Source organism: Ornithorhynchus anatinus, chromosome 8 (genome assembly GCF_004115215.2).
Source record: "Ornithorhynchus anatinus isolate Pmale09 chromosome 8, mOrnAna1.pri.v4, whole genome shotgun sequence".
Classification (NCBI taxonomy): domain Eukaryota; kingdom Metazoa; phylum Chordata; class Mammalia; order Monotremata; family Ornithorhynchidae; genus Ornithorhynchus; species Ornithorhynchus anatinus.
Window position 1 is genome coordinate 18,450,101 of NC_041735.1, and position 23,008 is coordinate 18,473,108.

General features: G+C 40.2%; 1 protein-coding gene across 5 annotated transcripts in view; it reads right to left on the bottom strand.

Moving 5' to 3' along the window:
* The window catches only part of NKAIN4 (sodium/potassium transporting ATPase interacting 4), a 91,899-nt gene that overhangs the window by 41,323 nt on the left and 27,568 nt on the right, over window positions 1-23,008 (bottom strand). For 4 of the 5 annotated variants that reach the window (XR_486207.3, XM_007668736.3, XM_007668734.3 and 1 more), the window contains exons 2-3: window positions 9,017-9,154; window positions 6,860-6,940 (exon numbers count right to left, since the gene is read on the bottom strand). Coding sequence is in view for 4 of the 5 variants with exons in the window: in XM_007668736.3 (XP_007666926.1) it covers window positions 6,860-6,940; window positions 9,017-9,154 (219 nt within the window). In the remaining variant the exon portion in view is untranslated. The remainder of the gene's footprint in view (window positions 1-6,859; window positions 6,941-9,016; window positions 9,155-23,008) is intronic. The other variant, XM_007668737.3, reaches the window with a different exon arrangement.

Below are 23,008 nucleotides of genomic sequence, written 5' to 3' on the forward strand. Positions count from 1 at the left end.
CCATGACTCTCAGGAGGTCTTGGGACCTGGAGAACCCGCAATGCTCTGGAGCCCTGGATCCCACTGACTACAGATATAGAACCTCCCCCACCACTCTCTTCAGCTCCTCCCACTGCCTCCCACAGAGAAGTGCCAGGCTATTTGATTCCATCATAAACCCATTTGAATAAGTTGCTAAAAACCATTTTCTCCGTCACAAGGAGAGATCTGGCAGCCAAAAGTCACTTGACTCCCTGTTTCTGACTCTGGGTTGGGCACGGCTCCAAAATTGGGGCAGAGTGCAGGACATGATCGGGTGTGCAAGGCAGTGTTAGCTAGTAGAGGTTGTAAAAGTCAAGTGATGAGATTCGGTTTTATCACTGCAAAGACTTCTCAAGTGATTACTGATATTGGCACATTACTGACAAGCAGAAAGATGTTATATTTGAAGTATTGGAAGAAGAGTGAAAACCCCTTATCGGCGGAGCATCCTCCCTCTTCTCTCGATAATATGTGGCCATGAAGTACAGAGGAAATATAGCATGTAATCTCTTGGAGTAGGCTAGTAGTTCTCAACGTAAGTAGCCACACAGCACAGTGAGAAAGAAAGAAGTAGAATTCCTGAATTGGAATCAGAGAGCAAGATCCTGATGAGATTTTCCATTTCAGACCTACAAATGAAAATAATTCCCCAGGCTATCTAAATATTTTTATTGTCTCCCCCATTAGAGTATAAACTCTTTGTGGGCAGGGAATGTGGTGCTTCTTTACTCTGCATTACTCAAGTGGACATTAAATAAATGGCACTGTTACTACTATCCAAAGGCAGGTTTGCAAGCCGGACTGTTCTAGAGATTTGAATGATGAGGAATACACCAATTTCACCCTGCCGCACACACAAAATACCCTTATAATAGTACTTGGGAGGAGTTGGTGAAGTAAGAGGGGAAGGGAATATGTGTTTGCTTCTGTACTTCTGGTCCAGAATCATCCCTCTAAATTGGACGTAGGGAAAATGAAAAAAAAAAAAAGAAGCAATAGCTAGGAAGATAAATGGTGCAAAGCCCAATTAAGATGATATAGAGCAGCTGTACTGCAGCCTCCATCATGCAATATTTCAACAGGATGCTGCCAGCATCCCAAAGAGCACTGAGGGCAGAGTCGACACAGAAACTGCTCGAATTCATCAGAAGTCTGATTGGCATTTTTACAGTGTAGGAAAGGCCCAGCAGCTGGAGTCCTTTAAGGTAGTCCTATGTACTCTACTTCTCCTCTTATCTGCAATCTCGAATCTCCTCTTCCCTCTGGGACATCTCCACATGGGTGTGTCACCACCATCCTCAAACTTGGTATGTCTACAACAGAACTACCCATCTTTCCCCCTACACCCTCTTTCCCCCCTTGCTTTCCTACCTCAGTCAATAACACCCAGAGGCTTGCAACCTGGGGGTCATCCTCAGCTTCATCCTCAGCTCTTCAATCTACTGCCAAATACTGCCAGTTCATTAGATAGAACATCACCTGGATCCCCCTCTTCCATTCCATCCAAACAGCTATCACTCTTGTACAAACTCTGGACATAACACTGTTAGACCATTGTATTAGACTTCTGGCTAGTCTCTTGGCCCCAGCCTAAGACAATTTTTTTTATGTATCATATTCTTCAATTCTCTCTCCAGTAATCCCTCCATAAATATAATTGATTGATTGATTGCCCACCTTTCCTCCCTCTTCAAAACACACCACTGACTTCCTGTGTTTCTCTGCATCAAACAAAAACTCTTGACCATTGGCTCCATGGCTTTCCACCAACTTGTCCCACCTTACCTTTCTGCTCTATTCCCCTATTTTCCAGCTTGCTCTGTTGCTCCCAAGCTGATCTGCGCACCCTGTTTTTGACTCTACCACCTCCACCCCCTTGCCTACTTTGTTCCCCTAAACTGAAATTTCTTTTCTCACCACATATGACAAGAACACAGCTCTTTCCATATTAAAAGCTTTCCTAAAATCCCATCTCTTCTAGTAAGCCTTTGGCCATCATCCATTCTAGCCCTTATCAATGCAACTTCCACAACTTCCCTTTCCAGGTCCTTTATGGTTGTATATTGAATCTTATTTATAAAGGAGGGATACGAGAGAGACAGAGAGGGTTGGTGGGGGAAACAGCATGGCCTAGGGGAAAGAATACAGGTCTCAGAGCTGGGCAACTATTCCTGACCTATCTTGTATCTACCCCTGCACCATGCCCACAATAAACACAGCAGATATTATTATTATTATTATTAAGTGGACCAATACCTAACAGCAAGATCAGGACAGTCACAGGATTCAATATGCTGTTGAGCCAGCATTCAATCTACATCTATCCTGCAGGGCCTACGATTGAGCATTATTGTTCTAGATCTAAGGAAAGGAAGCAGAAAACCTAGCTGTGAGGATAATCATATAAGCCAAAGCTTGGTCTTACTGTTTCACTGATTTTCTCTGAACCAGAAACTAAAGCATTCACCAGGCAGACTAGGGAAAATACTTTTCTGCCACTGAGTCACATAATTTGCTTAATAGTCATATTTTCACCTCCACAGGAATTTAATATGCTTGTTAAAACAGAATTGCTCAGAATTTTTTTCCTTCTGCTCTCCTAGCTCATCTCTATATGAGTTATCTATTTGAGCCTCAGAGAGCTGCCACTATCTAATAATGTTGGTATTCGTTAAGCGCTTACTATGTGCAGAGCACTGTTCTAAGCACTGGGATAGACACAGGGGAATCAGGTTGTCCCACGTGGGGCTCACAGTCTTAATCCCCATTTTACAGATGAGGTAACTGAGGCACAGAGAAGTTAAGTGACTTGTCCACAGTCACACAGCTGAGAAGTGGCAGAGCCGGCATTCGAAGCCATGACCTCTAACTCCAAAGCCTGTGCTCTTTCCACTGAGCCACGCTGCTTGCAATCTCTACTTTTTCAATCTTGTGACATTTTCTGAGCCTTGTCACAATAGTTAACGCACCAAAGATACCAATCTATCAACCAAGACTCCTTCCTACCAAGAGAGAGCCCAATCACTGAAGTAATTGGAAGTGCTTAGTGTCCCTGGACTCCTAAGAGCACATCTCCATTTACCTGAAGGAGCAAACATTACCAAAAGACCTGAAGGCAGTTGAGTGCTAAGAGATCTCACTTCATCTCTACTTATTTTACTACACATTGGACCCTGGAGTATTCTGCCTCCAGAAACACCTTGCCAGGTTGTTTGGGCAATCTTCTGCTCCAAGGATGGCAGATTAAGTCATGGCCTCAGAGCTCCAGTCTTCTTTCCTTGGAATGGCTATTCAGGGCAGGACACACACTCATTTCTTCAAGAGTCCACACAACTGTTCTACCCTTCAGGTTGGTATAGAGACCGAATCTCTAAAAGGACTTTCTGAAGGTAAAGGGAAGCACCTGAGTCAGTGCTTTAAAATGCAAGGCCGTTGGCGTGTGAAAGACAAGCAGTAAATTTTTAATGGAAATCATTTTTCTGCTTTATGTTAATGGTCCATTTAGGGAATGGTTTTCTAACCTGGAGAGCTACCTGCTTGAAACTCTCTAAGTAATAAAGACTTCTTGCTGCATCAGAGGGAGATCTTTTTGGGGCATGATTTGTGCTGCATTTCTTCGCTTCCATTCCAGGCCCATCAGCATCTCTCTCCATTACCATCAACAAGGTGACAGATTTAGGGAAACCACAGCTTTCCAAATTCCAACTAGTAAATGCTCTATCTGGTGTGTTTTGTGTTACATTCAGTCATAAAAAAGAAACATCTCTTTGAATTTCCTGTAATCATTAGACAGAAAGATCTGGTAACCAAAGCAGAGGCGCTGAGACTTTGTTAACGTTATGCTGCCTTCACTCAATCAACATGGTGCTTGCATTTGATGGATGAGTGCTGGTGACATAATCCTCATTGTGGCTCCAAACCAAAAGGGGATTCTTTCTCTCACTCTCTCTTCTGCCATATTTGTATAACTGATAAGCCAATCCTTTTCCATCCTTTATATAGCCCTGCTTCTCTTGGCAGAGTGTATATTCCCACTTTCTATGTTATGACAGTTACCAACTTCATTTCTCTTTGTTTATGTCTGCCTTTCTATATGAATCGCCTATTTCCTCAGAGGAATGTTCAGAGCCAGGAGAGATGTGTCTGACTAATTATTGCAAAGCAGTGCAGAGCACCCCATCCTTAGATAGCTTAAAATTCATTCAATAGTATTTATTGAGCGCTTACTATGTGCAGAGCACTGTACTAAGTGCTTGGAATGTACAATTTGGCAACAGATGAGACAATCCCTGCCCATTGACGGGCTTACAGTCTAATCAGGGGAACACACTGTACATTAAAAATGTTACCTTAAACCATTGTAAGAGTAAAATGGAATTAAAAAAACAATTTCCCCGAGACTGACTATATGGCGGAAAAACAAAAGAAATTGCAATATCTATTACTAAGCATTTAAAATAGATTAGTGAATTGTACTTTCCAAGTGCTTAGTACAGTGCTCTGCACACAGTAAGCACTCAATAAATACGATTGAGTATGCTAAAGCAAACAAAAACTATCAACATATGGAAATGTTATGGCAGTTCACTGTGCCCTGGAAAAAATACAGAGAGGAAAATAAATTGAATTAGCAGTGTTTTGAAAAATCAACATCAAAATTAGTTCTCTCAATCATACGAAAAACCTCATTAGGGTGAGGTTTTGAGTTAGGGCTGCTGGGTAAGTATTAGCATTATGGATAGGTGGCAATCAATATCATTAAAGATTGGATGGTGAAAACTGAACATTAGGCAATTGATCTGTTAATTGTCATGCAAGTGTTTGATTTTCAGTTATTTGTTATATGACAGAGTGGAGCTTCCAGGTTTTTCTAGTTTCTTGGAACCAGATTCAGGAAAATGGCTCCTAAAATGTTTTCCTCAGTGTTTTCACCTTTACTTTTGACACCTGATTAAAATCACTTTAAAAGTTTTGAAACATGAATTATTTAATCTCCTCTCCAATGCATACATTTTCAAATAAAAATCACTGAACTTGTAAATTTCTATAATTGTTTTAAAAACCTGGTCTTCATCTGACAAATGATGCCATTTGCACACAAGGTTGTTATTTAAGGATATGATTTCTCAAACTAACACATGCTATCTTCCATTTTGGGAGAAACACATTAAAAATGAAAATCAAAGCTTTCTTTCAGCCATCAAAGTTACTTTTTATGAAAGCAGAGGAAGAAGGGTTAGGCAGATAAGCAAAGCTAGACCAGCAAACCTCAGTGCTAGCACAGAACTCTGCAGAGGACTGTGGGACAAAAAGTTACTTGAGGCAAAACCAACTCAATGCCTTGGCTAAGGTATTAAGTGAAATAAAGAAGGTGAGAAGTGTTTCAGTGGTCAAAAAACTTGAATTATGACTGAAATCATAGGATAAGGTAATAAATCCACACTGTTTATGGAAGGTTTCATCCTTATTTCATTATTGGAAAAATATTGTTTTTGTATACACAGCTACACCTCTTTTTATTAAGAAATGGAAGGAACTAGTTTGTGGAGACTTTATTATTGTGTACGAGGGTACTTCGTTCAAAGGCCTTTTTGACATACATTTAATTACATAGTTAATTCCGTGGACCAACGTAAAAATTATTTAAGTAAAGATTTATCAAGACAATTTTATGTATTTTTTTCTTGACCTAGAATACTTTGGATACACAGTAAATGTTAATGTTAGCAGCAATAATAAATGCTAGGATTATTACGGATAACTCTGAACTACAAGGGAGATCTGGATTAGTGGTTCCATTTTGAAGTAAAACTGGTTACCGCCAAGATAGAATTCAAGATGATCAAAGTAAGAGAGATGACTGAAATTATTTGGTTGGAAGAGCTTATTAAAGTAGTTTACCATATACTGTGAAAGAGAGATTTCACCATGGAAATAAGAACCTCATTTTTCCTACCTGGAGAAGGCTGGAGGAAGCCACTTTCTGAGTTGCTTCAGAAACTCAGAAACTTCAGAAACTCATAATGCAAGTTAAACGGACATTTACAAATGACATTTGAGCTGAATTTTCTAATGTCAACTCAGATCAATTAGATGTCAATTATAGTCCTCAAAGCTACCTGGACTTAAGTTCAGAGTTTCCTTAGAATGTGTGACTCCCTGGTGCCATTAATTCTGAGTCAGTCCCCCTGAAGATATGCTGCAATATCCTCTGTTAGATATGCGCGGTTTCAAACACACCTCTAGTGAAGTTGAAGCTCTGTGGAGAGGATGGAGAGAAAGGACCAGAATACAATCTGTTTTCTACCTCCTACCACTGCTCTTTCCCTCCTGCTGAATGCAAGATGGTGACATAAAAACTGGGCCATGAGAATGTGATAATGAAATGCAACAAACATATTGCATGCCTTCAGTTTCCAGAGCTGTGGGATCTTGTGATGCTGTTAGCATAAGAGATGTCACTGAGATGAGTTTTTATTCAAATGCTTGTGGTTTGGTATGAGTCAACCTCTTATTCTTTGCTTTTGAGCCTTCCTTATCTGTTATGAATTAAGATTTTTAAATGTACCCACTAGGGCTGCTTCTGAAAAGTCAGAGAAATTCACTTTGGTTTCTTGAATTTTTCTAATTGCTTTCAACTCAAAGAACAGAGAGGTACAAATTTCCTTTAACAGAACAAAACAGAATTAGCTCTTCTTCTTTGCTCTGCAATCTTAAATTAAATGAGAGCCACATGATTGGTGTCCCACTTCTCCTTAATTACAAAATCAAGATTTCTTTCAGTTTCTCCGCAGTTCAAAACATTCCATTCTCCTCTCCACTATCTCCCTTTACTCACCTTTGAAAGTCCTCCCACCTCTAAGTAAAAACAGATAATGAAGACATTCCAGGTTACCCAAATTGCTGTCCAAATGGCATACTAGAAAGAAAAAGGGGAGGGGGAAGAGGAGAGAAAGAAAGAAAGAAAAGATGACACAAATCATAAATTGAGAACTCACTTCAGTTGGTTTTTGCATAACAAATTCAGGGATTTACAGCCTAGCAGAGCTTTCAACAGTATGTGAGCCTTTTATAATGAATTTCCAGTTCTGTGATCTTAATGGCAGAATTAGAACATCCACTGTGGAGGGCAGGTTATACTGAGAGTTCCAGTGTGCTCTCTGCCAAGGTTGTCCATTGGCAGGGTCGGTATTTGCCATCAGTTAATGTTTGGCTATACCATGGTTATCTGTTTATCTGGTGGGATCAGGACAGAGCTTACCGGGTTTACATAGTCAACCCAGAGGTTAATAGATTGATAGGGAAGAGGGTTGTGGCAATATGCAGAATTTCTTGGGAACTCTGCTAGTCACACCAGATTTGAGGCTTGGGACCTACAGCAGCAGAACTGAGAAGTGTTTAGAAGAGTGAAGCAGCAAGGAGAACCTGGGTTCTCCTCACTCTGCCACTTTGTCTCCTGAGTGACATTGGTGAAGTCACCTAACTTCTCTGTGCTTTGGTTTCCTCACCTGTAAAATATAAATTCAATACTTCTCCATCTCACTTGGACTGTGAACCCCCATGTGGGACAGGGACTGCATCTGAGCCAATTAGGTTTTACCTACCCTACCACTTTGGATGGTGCTCATCACTTAATAAGCACTTAACAAATTCCATTATCATCAATTCAAGCTCCAGCCAGCATGTTATCCCAGATTGTCAAGAGGTTCAGTGAATGATTTAGGGAGTGAGGCTTCTTGGGCTAATTCCAATCCCCCAAAATAGTCTCTGTTTCGATACCTTATTCTTGGAATGACCATTTGCATCCTTCCTCCAGTCTCTCTTTCTAAGGACTGGTTCAGAGGGATGTTGTATGTGACATTTGATTTACCAGAAGTTTCTGGTGTGGTCAATATACAAGTAGATAGAGCTACAAGATAAGTGGAGCTGACAATTAACTTTCAAAATTCATTTCATTCTACTGGAGGGCTGGAATATTACCTTTGGAGGTTAGGGATTGCTGATACATAAAAATTGATACAAACATACATGAATTTGGCTTATAGGGAAAAAGACAAAGACTGATATAGAAGTGTTTGTGTTATTTTTTTCACACTTGCATTGAGATCCATACCCTTTAATCACCCCACTGCACTTATGTACATATCCATAATTTATCTTAATGTCTGCCTCCCTGTCCAGACTGTAAGCTCCTTATAGGCAGGGAATGTGTCTACCAACTCTGTTATATTGTACTCTCCCAAGGACTAGTACAGTACTCCGCACACAGTAAGCACTCAACAAATACCTGATTGATTGATGTCTTGCCTCTACAACAGAGGTAGAGTTAAGCTAAGCAAACATCAAGTTGCCTTTTCCCCCACTCCATCTTCTTGCATTATTAAAAAAGCTCCATGGGAGAAAAATGGAAACTATCATTCCTACATAACTAAGACTATGCCAGTGATACTAACCCACATAACTGAGCCAACAGCTAAAGACTGGCTTAATTGAAGTCATAATTCTTAGACCTGCTTCCTGCCTTCACTATTCTGTTGAATTATCAGGGAATCAAAATTGACAATTATCCTCCTTTGTTGGAGTAAGAGCAGGATTCTTGTCAGCTTCAATTGTAGGCTGGAATTAAGGAACAGAGCAGGGTAGGCAGAATGGAAAGGTTTGGAGAGGTTCATGTTGTGGATGAACTCACGATTAACAATGCACTCAATGGCCAAGATCCAGGAGAGAGTGAAACAAAAACAAGAAATAGGTGTGAGGTTATTTGGATCAGTGAATTTTAAGAAGGGCCATTTTGAAACACAAAAATGTGGTTGAAATAAAGGCAAATACTATAAGTCAGCAAATCTGGGTAATAATAACAATCCAAACTCAAAATGTGCTTGGATGGATTTATTCTGTTATCCTATACAACAGGTGTTGTGTGGGTTTTTTTCAACCTATTCCTTACTGGACAAAAACTTGACCTATAGTGTATCCAGATGGAAACATAACTTACCACCACAATGTAGCGAGGCCTATATTGAATAGTGCCAAAGAGGCCCAGGATAACGATGATGATGTGGAGGAAATTAGCAAGGATGGGAGCCCATTGATATCCCAGAAAATCAAACACTTGTCTCTCTAATGCAGCCAGCTGAAAGAGAGAAAATGGAAAGATTAACATTTTGCTTGAGGCTTGTTATGAGGCTTTAATGAGACTTAAAATACTTAAGTGTCTTATGAGACAGAGTCACTTTATCTTATAACTATCTCTAATATTTCTCGGTGATGGGTGGGGAATTTACTAATTCTCTTGTACTCTCCCAAGTGCTTAGAACAGTGCTCTTTACATAGTAAATGGTCAATAAATACGAATGAATGAATGAACGAATGAGAGAGAGGTGGAGAGAGGAAGGGAGCGATGGAGGAAGAGAGCAGGCGGGATAATGGGAGGAGAGCAGAAGGGAGAGAAAGAATCAAAGACAACTCACCTGCTCTTTCCATTAAACTCCAGCCCCTACTTATATATATATGTGTGTATATATATATATATATCCTTATTTAACTCTCCCTCTTGTAGAATTGGAGACAGATAGTAACAGCATTTATTGAGCACCTGCTGTGACTAGAACAGTGTCCTAGGCACTTGGGAAACATTCAAAAGTAGTAAGAGTTGATGCCTGACTTTGAGTAGCTTACCTTTCATATGTATTGGGAAACCAGGCAGTACAAATCTACTATCTCTAACAGATGAATATATCCTATTTTCAAATATTTATGAAGGAGATTCTACCATCTTCTCTGTAGTCTATTCCAGGGTTCAGCAATCCTCACTAAGAGTTCTTTCTTCTCATCTAACCTAAATCCCTCAAGCTGTAATAAAAACCCATTTCCTTTGGTTGCCTTTGGTGTCTGTGGAGAAAATCTGGTTATTTTATTTTTACTAAAACTCTTTTCTATACATTTGCTGACCATCACTGTCACCTTTAGTATTCCCTCCTTCAGAGAAGACCTTTCACCTTTTCCTATCCTGTAATCACCTTTATTGCTCTCCTCTGCAGTTCTCCTCTGTTTGTGATAAAAATATCTGTTTCTTGATGGAATTGCCAAGGGACTGTGGAAATCCTATGGAGAAGTGGCAGTGGATTGATAGGGAGGTGAACATATTTCAAATAATTGGCAGCTGCTGGTCCTATGGCTCATAAAACAAGGGGCTAGAGCAGAAGAATTGATATTTATATTTCGAGGAAACAAACAACATGTTGCTAGAAAGAAGCGATCTAAAGCATCTCCTGCTTGAGAGCTTTAATTTCTTAGCTAACAGCTGTATATGTGGGGAATGAAGAATGGGGAGGGGTACCCTAGGGTGTGTGGGAGGTTGAGGAGCAAAGAGGAGGACAGATCCAGAATTCAGCTGGGTTTCCAAAGCAAATTAATACCCTCTTTGAATTAACCTTATTCAAAGAAAATTGCCATATTTTTTAACTGTATTAACAAACTGGAAGGTGCTATTAGATATACTACATACATTGCCAATCTGATAACAGGACTTGCCTTTGAAAGAGGAACAGGGTAAAAATATTAATTTCACAGTTAAATTTCGCATCCTCCAGGGCATAAAGACTTTGTATATTTCAGCAACAGGAGTAATGTGCTCAGTATTTAATTTTTAACATTGAGAGTAATGGCAGAATTCTGATTTGGGATTAATATATACCATGACCCTTTCCTTCACCATCAAAACATTGGAATGGGCTTGAGTGAGTCCTGGTTCCAAAACGCAGTTGTGTGGCAGTACAGTGCAGAAGTTGAAAGGGAGCTGTCTGAGACTTTTCAAAAATCAATAGGCTGTAAGAATAATGATAACAGTTCTTGTTAAGGACTTACTGTGTGCCAAGCACTATTCTACCCGCTGGGTTAGATATAAGTTGATCAGGTTGCACAAAGTCCCTGTCCCATGGGGCTCATATTCTTAATCCCCATTTTACAGAAGGGGTAACTGAGGCCCAGAGAAGTTAAGTGATTTGTCCAAGGTCACACAGCAGACATGTAGCAGAGATGGGAATAGAACCCAGGTCCTTCTGACTACCAGACCTGTGCTCTTCTGAGTTGCAAACTTTATGTTGGCCCACCTCCATTTACTAATGCTGTCTTCTTTCCCTCCTAATGACCTCCACCTGTTTTCAGGCCCCCCAGATTCAGAGAACATAAATGGCTCCTGGAGGAACATACTCTGAGTTCCCCTTTTAATACAAATTCCCATCCAGACCAAACAAAAGGTGATAAGGAAGAGGGAGACTGAGTAATTGAAGTTTTTATAGATCCCCCAATTTGCATCCCAATAAGCCTACTTGGATAAATAGAAGCTGGTGCTTCTTTTTGTGCAAAATCAAATGTATCTCCCATCTTCTACATGTCACCTTGTACACGTCCCCAAAGATTTTCAGAGAAAAAAATATGATGTGCTCTTCTGGAAGCCCGTTTTACCCTGGAAATCTTGATACCATTATTCTTGAGATCGGTCAAACAATGAAAAGCATTTATTGAAGACCTACTGTGTGCAAAGTGCTGTACTAAGCACTTTGAAAAGTACACTAGAGGTAGCTATGCCTAGGAGGAGTTTACGATCTAATGGGGTATGCACACATATACACTCAGTTGTAAATCATGCCTTGAGAATATGTTTCGGCTAGCATGCTGCAAGGTAATTAGGGAATTTTCTTCTGAAAAACACTAGCCTGTTTGAGCTCAGTATAGAAGAAATTGCTTGTGTGCATGCATTTTCAGTGCACGTCTACAAATGCACATTGTCAGAACAGGTGAGGGCTGCTACTCCCTGTTTTTCTTAACATGGGGTTATGCAAGAACAAAACCTTCAAATTACATGAGAACCGGTTGTATCTATATTCAGAATATTCTTTGTATTCAAAGATGACTCTCTGTTCTTGGTGAGAGCCTGCCTATTAGTGTAGGTGGGTTTAAAATGATCTATGCACAACCAATCTTTATTCCATACTGTGTGCATGTAAAGGAGGCCTTTGGAAGGATTGATGCTTGCAGAATCTATTGCTGCTTTCAAAACTGTCTTGGTTTCCCTTTCTTCCTGAATTACCTGCTTGAAGAGAGCAAACCCTCTCCTGATTGTTGCATGGTTGGTTAGTTTGCTGCTGTGGTCATCCCCTTGTCTGCTGTTGAGACTAATAATAATAATTGTGGTATCTGTTAAGTGGTTACAATGTGCCAGGTACTGTACTAAGCGCTGGGGTGGATACGAGCTTCTCAGATTGGACACAGTCCCTGTCCCACATAGAGCTCACAGTCTCAATCCCCCTTTTACAGATGAGGTAACTGAGGCACAGAGAAGTTAACTGACTTGGCCAAGGACACATAGCAGGCAAGTGACAGAGGTAGGATTAGAATACAGGTCCTCTGACTTTCAGGCTCATGTTTTTTCCACTAGACCATGCTGCTTCTCTACTGATTGTATTGCATTTTAATATAAAGTCACTTTTTTAAATGGTGTTTGTTAAGCACTTGTATGTGCCAGGCACTAAGGTAGATACAAGCTAATCACGTTGGACACAGTCCATGTCCCTTTTGGGGCTCACAGTCTTAATGCCTATTTTACCCAACACTGATGAAGTATCTGAAGCCCAGAGAAGTTAAGTGACTTTTCCAATGACCTTGGGCAAGTCGCTTAACTTCCCTGTGCCTCAATTTCCTTAACTGTAAAATGGGGATTCAATAAATACCTGTTCTCCCTTTTACTAAGACTGTGAGCCCCATGTAGGACAAGGACTGTATCCAGCCTGATTAACCTGGGTCTACCCCACTACTTAGAATAGCCCTCAACACATAGTAAGCACTCAACAAGTAGCATAAAAAAATTGATACTCAAAAGGTGCCCCACAAAATTTTCTTTCTCTGTTTATCCTCCTCCAAGGTGGTGGATGTACAGAGGCAAGATGGAGCTAATTTTAAGGTCAGGAAAGATCTTATTATCCACATCTTACTCATTTTGAAAGAATAACTAGATAAAACATTAATTTTGTTTTCCTAAAAAAAATTCAGCAGTTGTCCCTTCAGTGATTACATTTTAGTCTCCTTCATTTCCCCCAACTTCCCTCTCCCCTGCTTCCTAATATGTTTTTGTTATTCTTCTGGAAAAGCAAAGATAAAATCTTTTTGTATTCATTTGCTCACTTATCCATTTAGTCAATATTGATTCTCACATTGTTTTCAAATTAAGTAGAAATCAAGGGAGATGCTTTCTTTTAGTCATCAGCGATACAGTGAGTACTCCATTATTTATACCTAATAAAATGATTGTAAGCTTCAATATATAGTCCTATTGAAATGCAGAGCAATAAAAACATCCATTATTAAACTTGTCAGTGATATGCAAGAAACTGCTCACTTTGGGAAGGTGAATTGTTCTGTATTTTTTAAATGCTCAGCTAATATTTCAGTCTAGGAAAGACAGAGATGTTGAACACAGACATCATTTGTACTGCTCTATTAATCCTTCCCTATATATGTAGAGCATAGATGTGTATATGTAAATTAATACTCAGAATGTAAGCTCTTCATGGTCAAGGGACATGTTACTTTTTTATTCTGTACATCCCAAGTACCTAGTGCAGTACACCACAGATAATAAATGCTCAAATGCTAGTACTATTCCATCTCTTATTATTATTATTATAAATGCACCTATAAATATATTGTTGTTCAAGTATCTCTCTCTATACATAAACTTTGATCATATGCCAATGAAAATTGTGTACTATGTCCAGGGTTCTATGCCGCCAAATTTAAAACACAATAAGGAGTCCCCAAACTGGGGTTAAAATACAATTCTATTCATCTAGGAATTTTCCAGTTGAGCAGAGGAGAAACATTGTAATCTCCTCTCACTATATTGTAAGTTCCCTGAAGGCAGGACTCACACATTTTACTTCTATTGCACCCTCTCCCAACTACTTTTTTCACTCTCTAAAATCTAGTTTCCATCTTTTTAACTCCAATGAGCTCATTCTCTCCAAAATCACCAATGACCTTCTTCTTGTCAAATCTAACTGATGCCATGCTATTCTTACCTTCCTTGTTCTGACACTATGGTACCCTTATCTTCCTTCTCCTCTTGGTTGTGGTTGTCTGTGATACTGGGGATGTCTGTGATACTGGGGACCGCTCCTTTTCCCTGTAAATACTGTCCAAACTTTGTATAATTGACACAGTTCTGTTCTGGTTCTCCTCTTACTTTTTATGGTATTTGTTAAGCACTTACTATGTGCCAGGCACTGTACTAAGTGCTGGGATAGATATAAGATAATTGTATCATAGATGAGGTAAGTGAGGCACAGAGAAGTGACTTGTCCAAGATCATACAGCAGACAAGCTTTGGAGCTGGGAGAAGAACCCAGGTCCTCTGACTCTCGTGTCTGTGCTCTTTCCACTAGGCAACACTGCTTTGACTGATCCTTCTCAGTCTTTGTCCCTGGCTTTTCTTCTGCCTTCCATCTCCTAAATGTGAATGTCCCTCAAGTTTCTGTCCTGAGTCTCCATCTCTTCTCACTTTACATTCACTCCCTTGTTCAGCTCATTCACTTCAACAATCACCTCAATGCAAATGACTCCCAAATCTACCTTGCTAGTTCTGACTCTCTTTGCCTCCAACTCATCTCTACATGGATATTCCAATTCATCCTCCCTCCCAAATCTTCCCTTCCATGAATTTTCCCATCACACTTGTCAACCCTAGATTTTCCTTGTCTCTACAGCCCCTACTACCTTGAGATTATCCTCAACTCTTCTCTTTCAACTCCCATATTTAATTTGCTTTGGATCTCTACCAAGCTTGGGAATCACAAGCTTCACTGAAGAAATGGAAAACACAAATTTGGTAAATAATAAACTTGCATTCAAATTCTCCCCCTCCATAGTCTTATCTTTTGGGCATCATTCAAAAAATAGAACATTTCTCAATTCAGGAATGCAGAGACATTTTTATTTCCTGAGTTGACTTAAATAATTGAATGTGGCATTTAATTTAAATTTTAATAATGTAATAAAAGTTACAGGAGCCCAACAGAGGGTCACAGCTGAGATGGCAGCCCCTGAATGAGCCAGGGACCCATATCTCTTAGCTGCAAGGGAATGCTTTTATGAGTCAGTTTGAAAGTGAGATTTCACCAATAGGCTGAATAAATTGGTCCCCAGGTATAGTTCGGAGGTGTAAATGGACTCTAAATTCTGGTGCTGAGACTTGTTAGTTGGAGGTTGAATTTTGAAAAGAGAAAGAAGATAAACGCACTGAGTTAACCTGTTCCAAAGAGGACCTTATCCAAAAACCTTTGAGGTTTATTTTTGAGGCAAGAAGCAGATGGGACTAACAAGCATCCTCTTCCCACTTTTGGAAACAGAATCCTGGATTGGATGGACCATTTAATTGAGCCAGTAATGATAATCCTTATGTTATGTGGACTTCCTTGAGTTGAGAAATAGAGGAGCTTTGCTAATTATTTTCCCAAATCATTAAATCACAGAAATATTTTTAGCTTAAATATTATTAAAATATTAGTAAAAATATTCCTTTATTCCTCCCTCTAAATGCCACAACCATTCCCTTTCTAGCCCTCCTTTCTTCCCTCTTTTTACTTCTTTCTCATCTCACTTGCTTCAGAGAATTAATCAGATCCCTATCCCTATCCAGCCTTGTACATAATATTTCAATGCCAGACATATACAAAACTTCCAGTAGCCGAATGTGTCTGCTATATTGTTTTACTATACTCTCCCAAGCACGGTAAATGTTCAGTAAATATAACTGACTGACTGAGTAAACTCTGAGAGCTTCCCTGAGGTCCTCCAGACTAGCAGAAGGGCAGGGGACAATTGCTGTAAAGGTGAAAAAGTCTGAAGCACTTTCTGATGGCCAGGCAGAAGTGCAGATCATTTTTAATGGTATTCATTACTATGTGCCAGGCATTGTACTAAGCCCTGAGGTAGACACAAGCTAATTAGGTTGGACACAGCCCTATGTGGGGCTCAGAGTCTTAATCTCCATTTTACAGATGAGGTAACTGAGGCACAGAAAAGTTAAAGGACTTTCCTAAGGTCATACATCAGACAAGTGGTGGAGCTGGGACTAGAACCCAGGGCCTCAACATCATCATCAGTGATATTGAGTGCTTAGTGTGTGCTAATGACTTGAGTGTGCTGGTCCCAACCATTCTATGGTATTTGATTCTTACTGTATGCAAAGCACTACATTAAGCATTTGAGAGAGTACAGTACAATAGTGTTGGTAGACTTGATCCCTGTCCACAAGGAGTTTAGAGTCTAGGAGTTAGAGAAGCAGCGTGGCTCAGTGGAAAGAGCCCGGACTTTGGAGTCAGAGGTCATGAGTTCAAATCCCGGCTCTGCCACTCGCCAGCTGTGTGACTGTGGCAAGTCGCTTCACTTCTCTGTGCCTCAGTTACCTCATCTGTAAAATGGGGATGAAGTCTGTGAGCCCCACGTGGGACAACCTGATTCCCCTGTGTCTACCCCAGCGCTTAGAACAGTGCTCTGCACATAGTAAGCGCTTAACAAATATCATCATTATTATTATTATTACATGGGGATACAGGCATTAAAATAAATTAGAGATATGGGAAATGGCAGAGTGTATGGATGTGTTGTAGGGGTGGGGTAAGGGAGGTGAACACTCAAGTGCATAGATGATGAAGGGCAAAGAGGGTGGGGAAATGAGGGTTTAGCAAGGGAAGGCCTGGTTTTAACAGGGCTTTGAAGATGGGGAGAGTAGTGGTCTGTCAGGTATGAAGCGGAAGAGAATTCCAGGTCAGAGGGAGGACTTGGGCAAGGGATGGCAGTGATACAGACAACATCAAACTACAGTCAGTAGATTGGCCTTAGAGGAGTGAAGGGGGCTGGTTTGGTTGTAGTAGGAGATCAGTGAGGGAGGGAGGGAGAGAGAGAGGAGGGAGAGAAGGAGATGGAGGGAGAGAGATAATTGAGTGCCTTAAAACTGATGGTAAGTAGTCTCCATTCCCCTGTGTGGTGCAGTGTCTCCCAAGGGTCTTCCTAGTGCTTAATATTTGCTTCATTCTGCTCCCATTTTGTTGGTGAGGAGCAACTGATTGGCCTTGTAGAAATGGAGTTAAATAATATTGTCATGAACAAGACTGATTGTCTCCCTAAAGCAAGCCTGCCTCAAGCAGACACAAACTGAAAAGATTTGAGAACACTATCAGAATAAGAGAAAAATGAAAAAGCATGCTATTGAGATTCTGATTTCAAAAGGAATGAAGAAAGCTCCTTTGGCTAACAGTCCTGTCCCTACAGGTTTCGGGCTCCCTGGAAGAAGCTGTTTCCAGATTGCAATGTTTCACTTACCTACCTGCTAAGTCTGTTGTATTGTACTGTCCCAAGTGCTTAGTACAGTGTTCTGCACAGAGTAAGCGCTCAACAAACACCATTGATTGATTGATTAAAGCACCATTATTTTGCATTCTGGAAGTTGATAGGTTCTTTCATGGAAAAAAAAAAGACCTACTCCATGTGGAATATGTTGTTCACGGTCATTAAAGTTGAAGGTATTTTAAACAATAAATTCTACACCAAGTTAAAGGCTAGGGGATAAACAAAGTTCATGGCAACAGATCTGGGAGGGATTTACAGTCACTCAGTGGAATGTGTGGGGTTTCATAGCTCTGAAACTATGATGACAAAAAAAAATTTGGAGCCAAAGGAAAAGAGAGGATATATATGGTTTTAGTAGTACCAGCAAATTGAAAATCTGAGGATCTATCCTTACAATCAGTTGCATTTACTGAATACGTACTGGGCACAGGGCATTATACTAAGAATTTGGGAGAATTCAGTAGAATTTGTGAACATGACCCCTGCCATCAAGGAGTTTACAATCAAGCTCATAAAACCACAGCTGGTTTATGGAAAATTGAGTTCTAGGCTAATAATCTGAATAAAAACAAACCCTGGAAATCCTTTATTCTCAGTAGCAGGCTTTATGCCCTGAACGATTCTGATAATTTTCTTAAATCTCCTCTTAACTTGTCAGAGAAGATATAACCTAGAAGTTATGCCTTCAATTTTTATTCTTTCAAACCTACGTTTATTTTCTAATTGCACTGTTCAGGAGATAACCATTGCTTTTGTCCTTGTGCTGAATGGGTCAAGTCCTAGATTGAATACCAAATTAAAATACCAGAGCTAGCTTTTGTGAACTGATAATTTTTTTTTTTTTACAGAATGTTAATCAAGTTTGAGTCTATCTAAACATTACATTTCCAGTTTGTGTGTCTGTGTTCAAAGGGAGGGAAGTGGAGAGGGGAGCTATTGAGCTATCATGCAGAATGTGAAAAAGTTTTTCACTCATTCTCCTCACAGACAATAGGAGGAGTTCTTCACTTCCTGCCAAGTCTCTGTGATTTACTTCTGCACATTGACTTTCTGCAAGAAAGCCACCTGGCTGGATTGGGGATTGGCTCATTTGGATTTTGCTATAGAGCCAACTGAAACAATGCCTATGTCATGGATTGCTTTAAAAAAGACAATCAGGTAAGTAATTATGACTTAAAAACCTCCTGCCTGGATGAGTTACTGCTGCTAAAAATAGTTTCACAACCAGCCATTCACAAGCATATTCACAGCCTTGTGGGAGAGCGCTGGGGTTGCATAAACTAGTAGCCTGCATTTTAATTATACTCCTATGAGGTCTAATGCTTTTCTTTTAAAATAAAGCACACTGCATTTAAACAACCCATTATTGCTAAGTGCTCTACTCATTAGTTCTCCATAACCTTCACAACAACCTGGTGGGATAGATAAGTAGAAAGGATGCCGATCCTTAGAGGAAAGGGATGGAATTGAGGTATCAAGGGTGGATAGAGCATGGGCCCGGAAGTTGGACAACCTGGGTTCTAATCCTGACTCCGCCACTTGCCTATTGTGGGACCTTGGGCAAATCATTTAACTTCTCTGGGCCTCAGTTGCCTCATCTGTAAAACGGGGGTTAAAGTTGTGAGCCCTATGTGGGACAGGGACTGTCTCCAACCTGATTAACTTATATCTACCCCAGCTATTACAACAGTGCTTGACACATAGTAACTGCTTAACAGATACTATTATTGTTATTATTATTAATAAAGTGACTCATTCCAGGTCATACAGTAAAGCAGTGGGATTGAGCCCAAATTTCTAGCTTCTCAGGCCTGTGGCCACTTATTAGAGAAACTCCTAATCTTTCAGAGTATTGGCCTACCTAGGTGACTTGAGGTGATTATCTGGCTAATTCATACAAAAGCCTGCTGTTGAGGCAGAGAGATTTTGGGCAGGAGGTTAAATTCTCCAGGTTATCTGACTGAATTTTAAGTCTGCTTAATCTGTGTAGACCCAGCATGAGAATATAAAATTCACGAAATGTTCCTCTTCTCTAGGGACTGTTCTTGCTTGGGAAAATTGAAGTTATTTCCCAGTCAGCAAATGGAGTCTCAATTTTAGCCCCATGAATTAGACACTAACTTTCCCCTCTTCACTTCTCATTTCCATACATCCCCCTCTTAGATCTTTCCCGCTTCATTCTGAACTGAATCAGCCTAATGGTGGGGTCTCAATTAAGAACATTTTTGTTGGCTAAAAATTTACATCTCCCTTGGCTTACGGACAGTGACTTCGGGGTGTCTTCTTCTTGTTTCATGTGGACTACTCAGAGAACATTTCGGCAGTGCTCCAACCTCTTGAGGTTGAGGAAGAAAGCTATTATTGAAGAGATTATTGAAGAGATCCGTAATATATCTTCTTTAGCAAAGAAAAATTTTCATTGTGAATTAATCCTCTCCCCTCTTTACATTTCTAGACTACAATATGCAGTTATACTCCTGAAACATCATTTCTTCTGAACAATTTTCATCTGTCCTGGGTCATTTAGGTGCTGTTGTGTCTAAATGCAGGAGAATGGCTTAAATAACCTTTCAAGGCCTTTTCAGGCATTCTGTGCTAGGTGTTGCCAAGGAAACTCAACTTAAGGCCTTAAGATCTGCAATTCCTTTCCTGATATGATGATTGGTGTAAGAGAGGTCTCTCATTTAATTGAACAAGAGAGTTTGTTTTGTCATTTTGCCTTGAGGTATGTTTGACCAGCACGGCCATTTAATGAAACAAACACCATTCTCAATTAAATAAGTTGAGGCTCTGTGACCCCTGGGAACAACTTACACATCTCAAGTTCATTAAATCCTCAGTGACAAGGACAAGGAAGAGACCTGGAAGGTAGGCATCGGAAATGTCATCTCCTAAAGTCTCCTAATTATTAATGCTCTTGTTTTATACTCAGGTCACTCTGAGGGTGCATAAAGTCAAGAAGTCCCAATAATAATAATAATATTTATTAAGTGCTTACTATGTGCCACGTGTGCTGTGTTAGATAAAGAATAATCAGATCAGACACTCCCTATTCCCTACGGGGCTCTTTGCTGAGGGGGAGGGAGAACAGGTATTTAATCCCCACTTTACAGTTTCAAGAACTTAGAGTGAAGTGTTTTTAGTTAGAATGCAAAGATATAATAGTTGTAAAGCGGGTGCATAAGTGCCATCTGTGAAATATCATGATAATAATAATTATGGTATTTGTTAAGTGCTTACTCTGTGCCAGGCACTGAACAAGTTAAGCATGATGAAAGTAAAAGCTAAGCACTGGGCTGGATACAAGTTAAGCAGAATCAACATAGTACCCATTTTAGACAGTGTTCACAGACTGAGGGAAGAAGAAGAGAGCGGTTAGCCCTACTTTTCAAATGAGGAAACTGAAGTAGAGAGAAATTCAGTGACTTGCTCAAAGTTTGGTGTAAGAGAGGTGTCTCATCTAATTGAACAAGAGAGTTTGGTTTGTCATTTTGCCTTGAGGGTATGTTTGACCAGCATGGCCATTTAATGAAACAAACACCAAGAGCTGGAAATATAATCCAGGTCTCCTGACTTACATCTTCATCCATTTTGGCAGCCAAAACCTACACATCAACATTATATAAAAACATCCACGCTGTCTTTTGTGCTCAAAGATAAAGGCTGCTAAACTTTAGCTGTAGATCATATTTATAATTATATATGTGCATGCTTATGTGTGTGTTTGTAGATGCGTGTGTGTGTGTACACGCACGGATGAAGAAGGTGGGCAAGCAGTCCTGTATTCCCCACAGTTTGGCAGGCTTGTCCAGGAATGGTTGGATCTGGAGCAGCAGGAAACTCAAGATCAGGGTTTCCCACATCCCATCCACTTCTTTTCAAACTGTAATTGAGCTGTCAGTTGAGCTGTACTGTTGAGACTTGAGAATTGTTGAATTCTAACCTATTTTCCTGAATTTTGAATTGTATTCTCCCTGTTATCTTTTTCCGTTGGGTCTGCCCTTCTCCCCTCAGACTGTGGGCCCCTTGCAGGCTAGAGATGGTGACTGAATTATCCTCTAAGTATTGCTCCTCGTTGCTTGGTTATAATAATGCTTTGCCCAATGTAAGCATTTATTGGGTGGTTGTGATGGTGATATATGTACAGACATGTACACACATACATCTCTGGGAGATTATACATAAGAACCTGTAAGAAATTTGGCCAGATAATCCATATTTTAAAGATTTGGATGGGCTGTTTGGGATGTTTCCTGTGGGCATTTACTGTTGGCTCCATGCCTTGGCACGCAATACAACACTAATAAAGTCATGATGTGATTTTGATCATCCTGAAAAGTCTTTCCAACCAGGTGTGGGCCTACTGAGAATTTAAGCAGCAAACTTTCCTTTCTTCTCACTTCTTTCCAAATCCAGTCTACAGTCTGCTTGAAAGTGAGGGTGTCTCATTTGCTTAATGATAGAGAAATAATTTAATTAATCCAGCCAAAAAACCTCTGAAGAGAGTGGGGCCAATTCTCAGATGAGTAAACAGAGGCATAGAGGAATTAAGTGGCTTAGCCTAGGCAGAGCATTTTTTTTAATATCAGGGGTACTGCGGTTAGCTAAGGGTTTCAAGGGTTGGGTCAAAGGAAGTGAGTTTCAGTAAAGAGGGGAAAACAATGGCAACAGAGCAGTTGTCTCAAATATCTCAGGCCCGTGACTCCCTACTCTACAGTCAGGACTTATGGACTTGTCTCTTCCAGGGTTTAATGAGATTCTACCTCAGGGCTGGGGATGTGTCTGTTTATTGTCATATTGTACCCTCCCAAGTGCTCAGTATAGTGTTCTGCACACAGTAAGTAGTCACTAAATATGACTGAGGGAAATAAATTTCCCTCTCTCCCTTCCCTCCTTCTTCTCTTCGGAACCGGTGACCCCTAGCCCTTGAGTCCTCCATTATTATTTCTTCAATCAATCAATGGTATTCACTGAACACTTACTGTGTGCAGAGCACTGTACTAAACACATGGCAAAGTAGAGAAGCAGCGTGGCTCAGTGGAAAGAGCATGGACTTGGGAGTCAGAGGTCTTGGGTTCTAATCCCTGCTCTGCCACTTATCAGCTGTGTGACTTTGGGTAAGTCACTTAACTTATCTGTCCCTCAGTTCCCTCATCTGTAAAATGGGGATTGACCGTGAGCCCCACGTGGGACAATCTGATTACCTAGTACCTCCCCTTATCTTTTATCTATCTTAGAACAGTGCTTGGCACATAGTAAATGCTTAACAAATACCATTATTATTATTATTAATTATCGCAGTACAACAGAGTTGGTAGACATGATTCCTGCCCAAAAGGATCTTACAGTCAAGAACAAGAAAAGTATTTATTCTTATTTTCTTTGGTTCCTTTCCCTGTAATTTAATTTGGTGTCTGCCTCCCTGACTAGCCTGGAGGGCAGAGATGAGGTCTACATATTCTATTGTCTGCTCTCAAGTATTTAATACAATCCTCTGGTCAGCATAAGAACTCAATAAATATTATTGATCGATTGATTAACAAGTTTAGCCAGGAAATCTTAACAGGACAAGTTTGCTAAA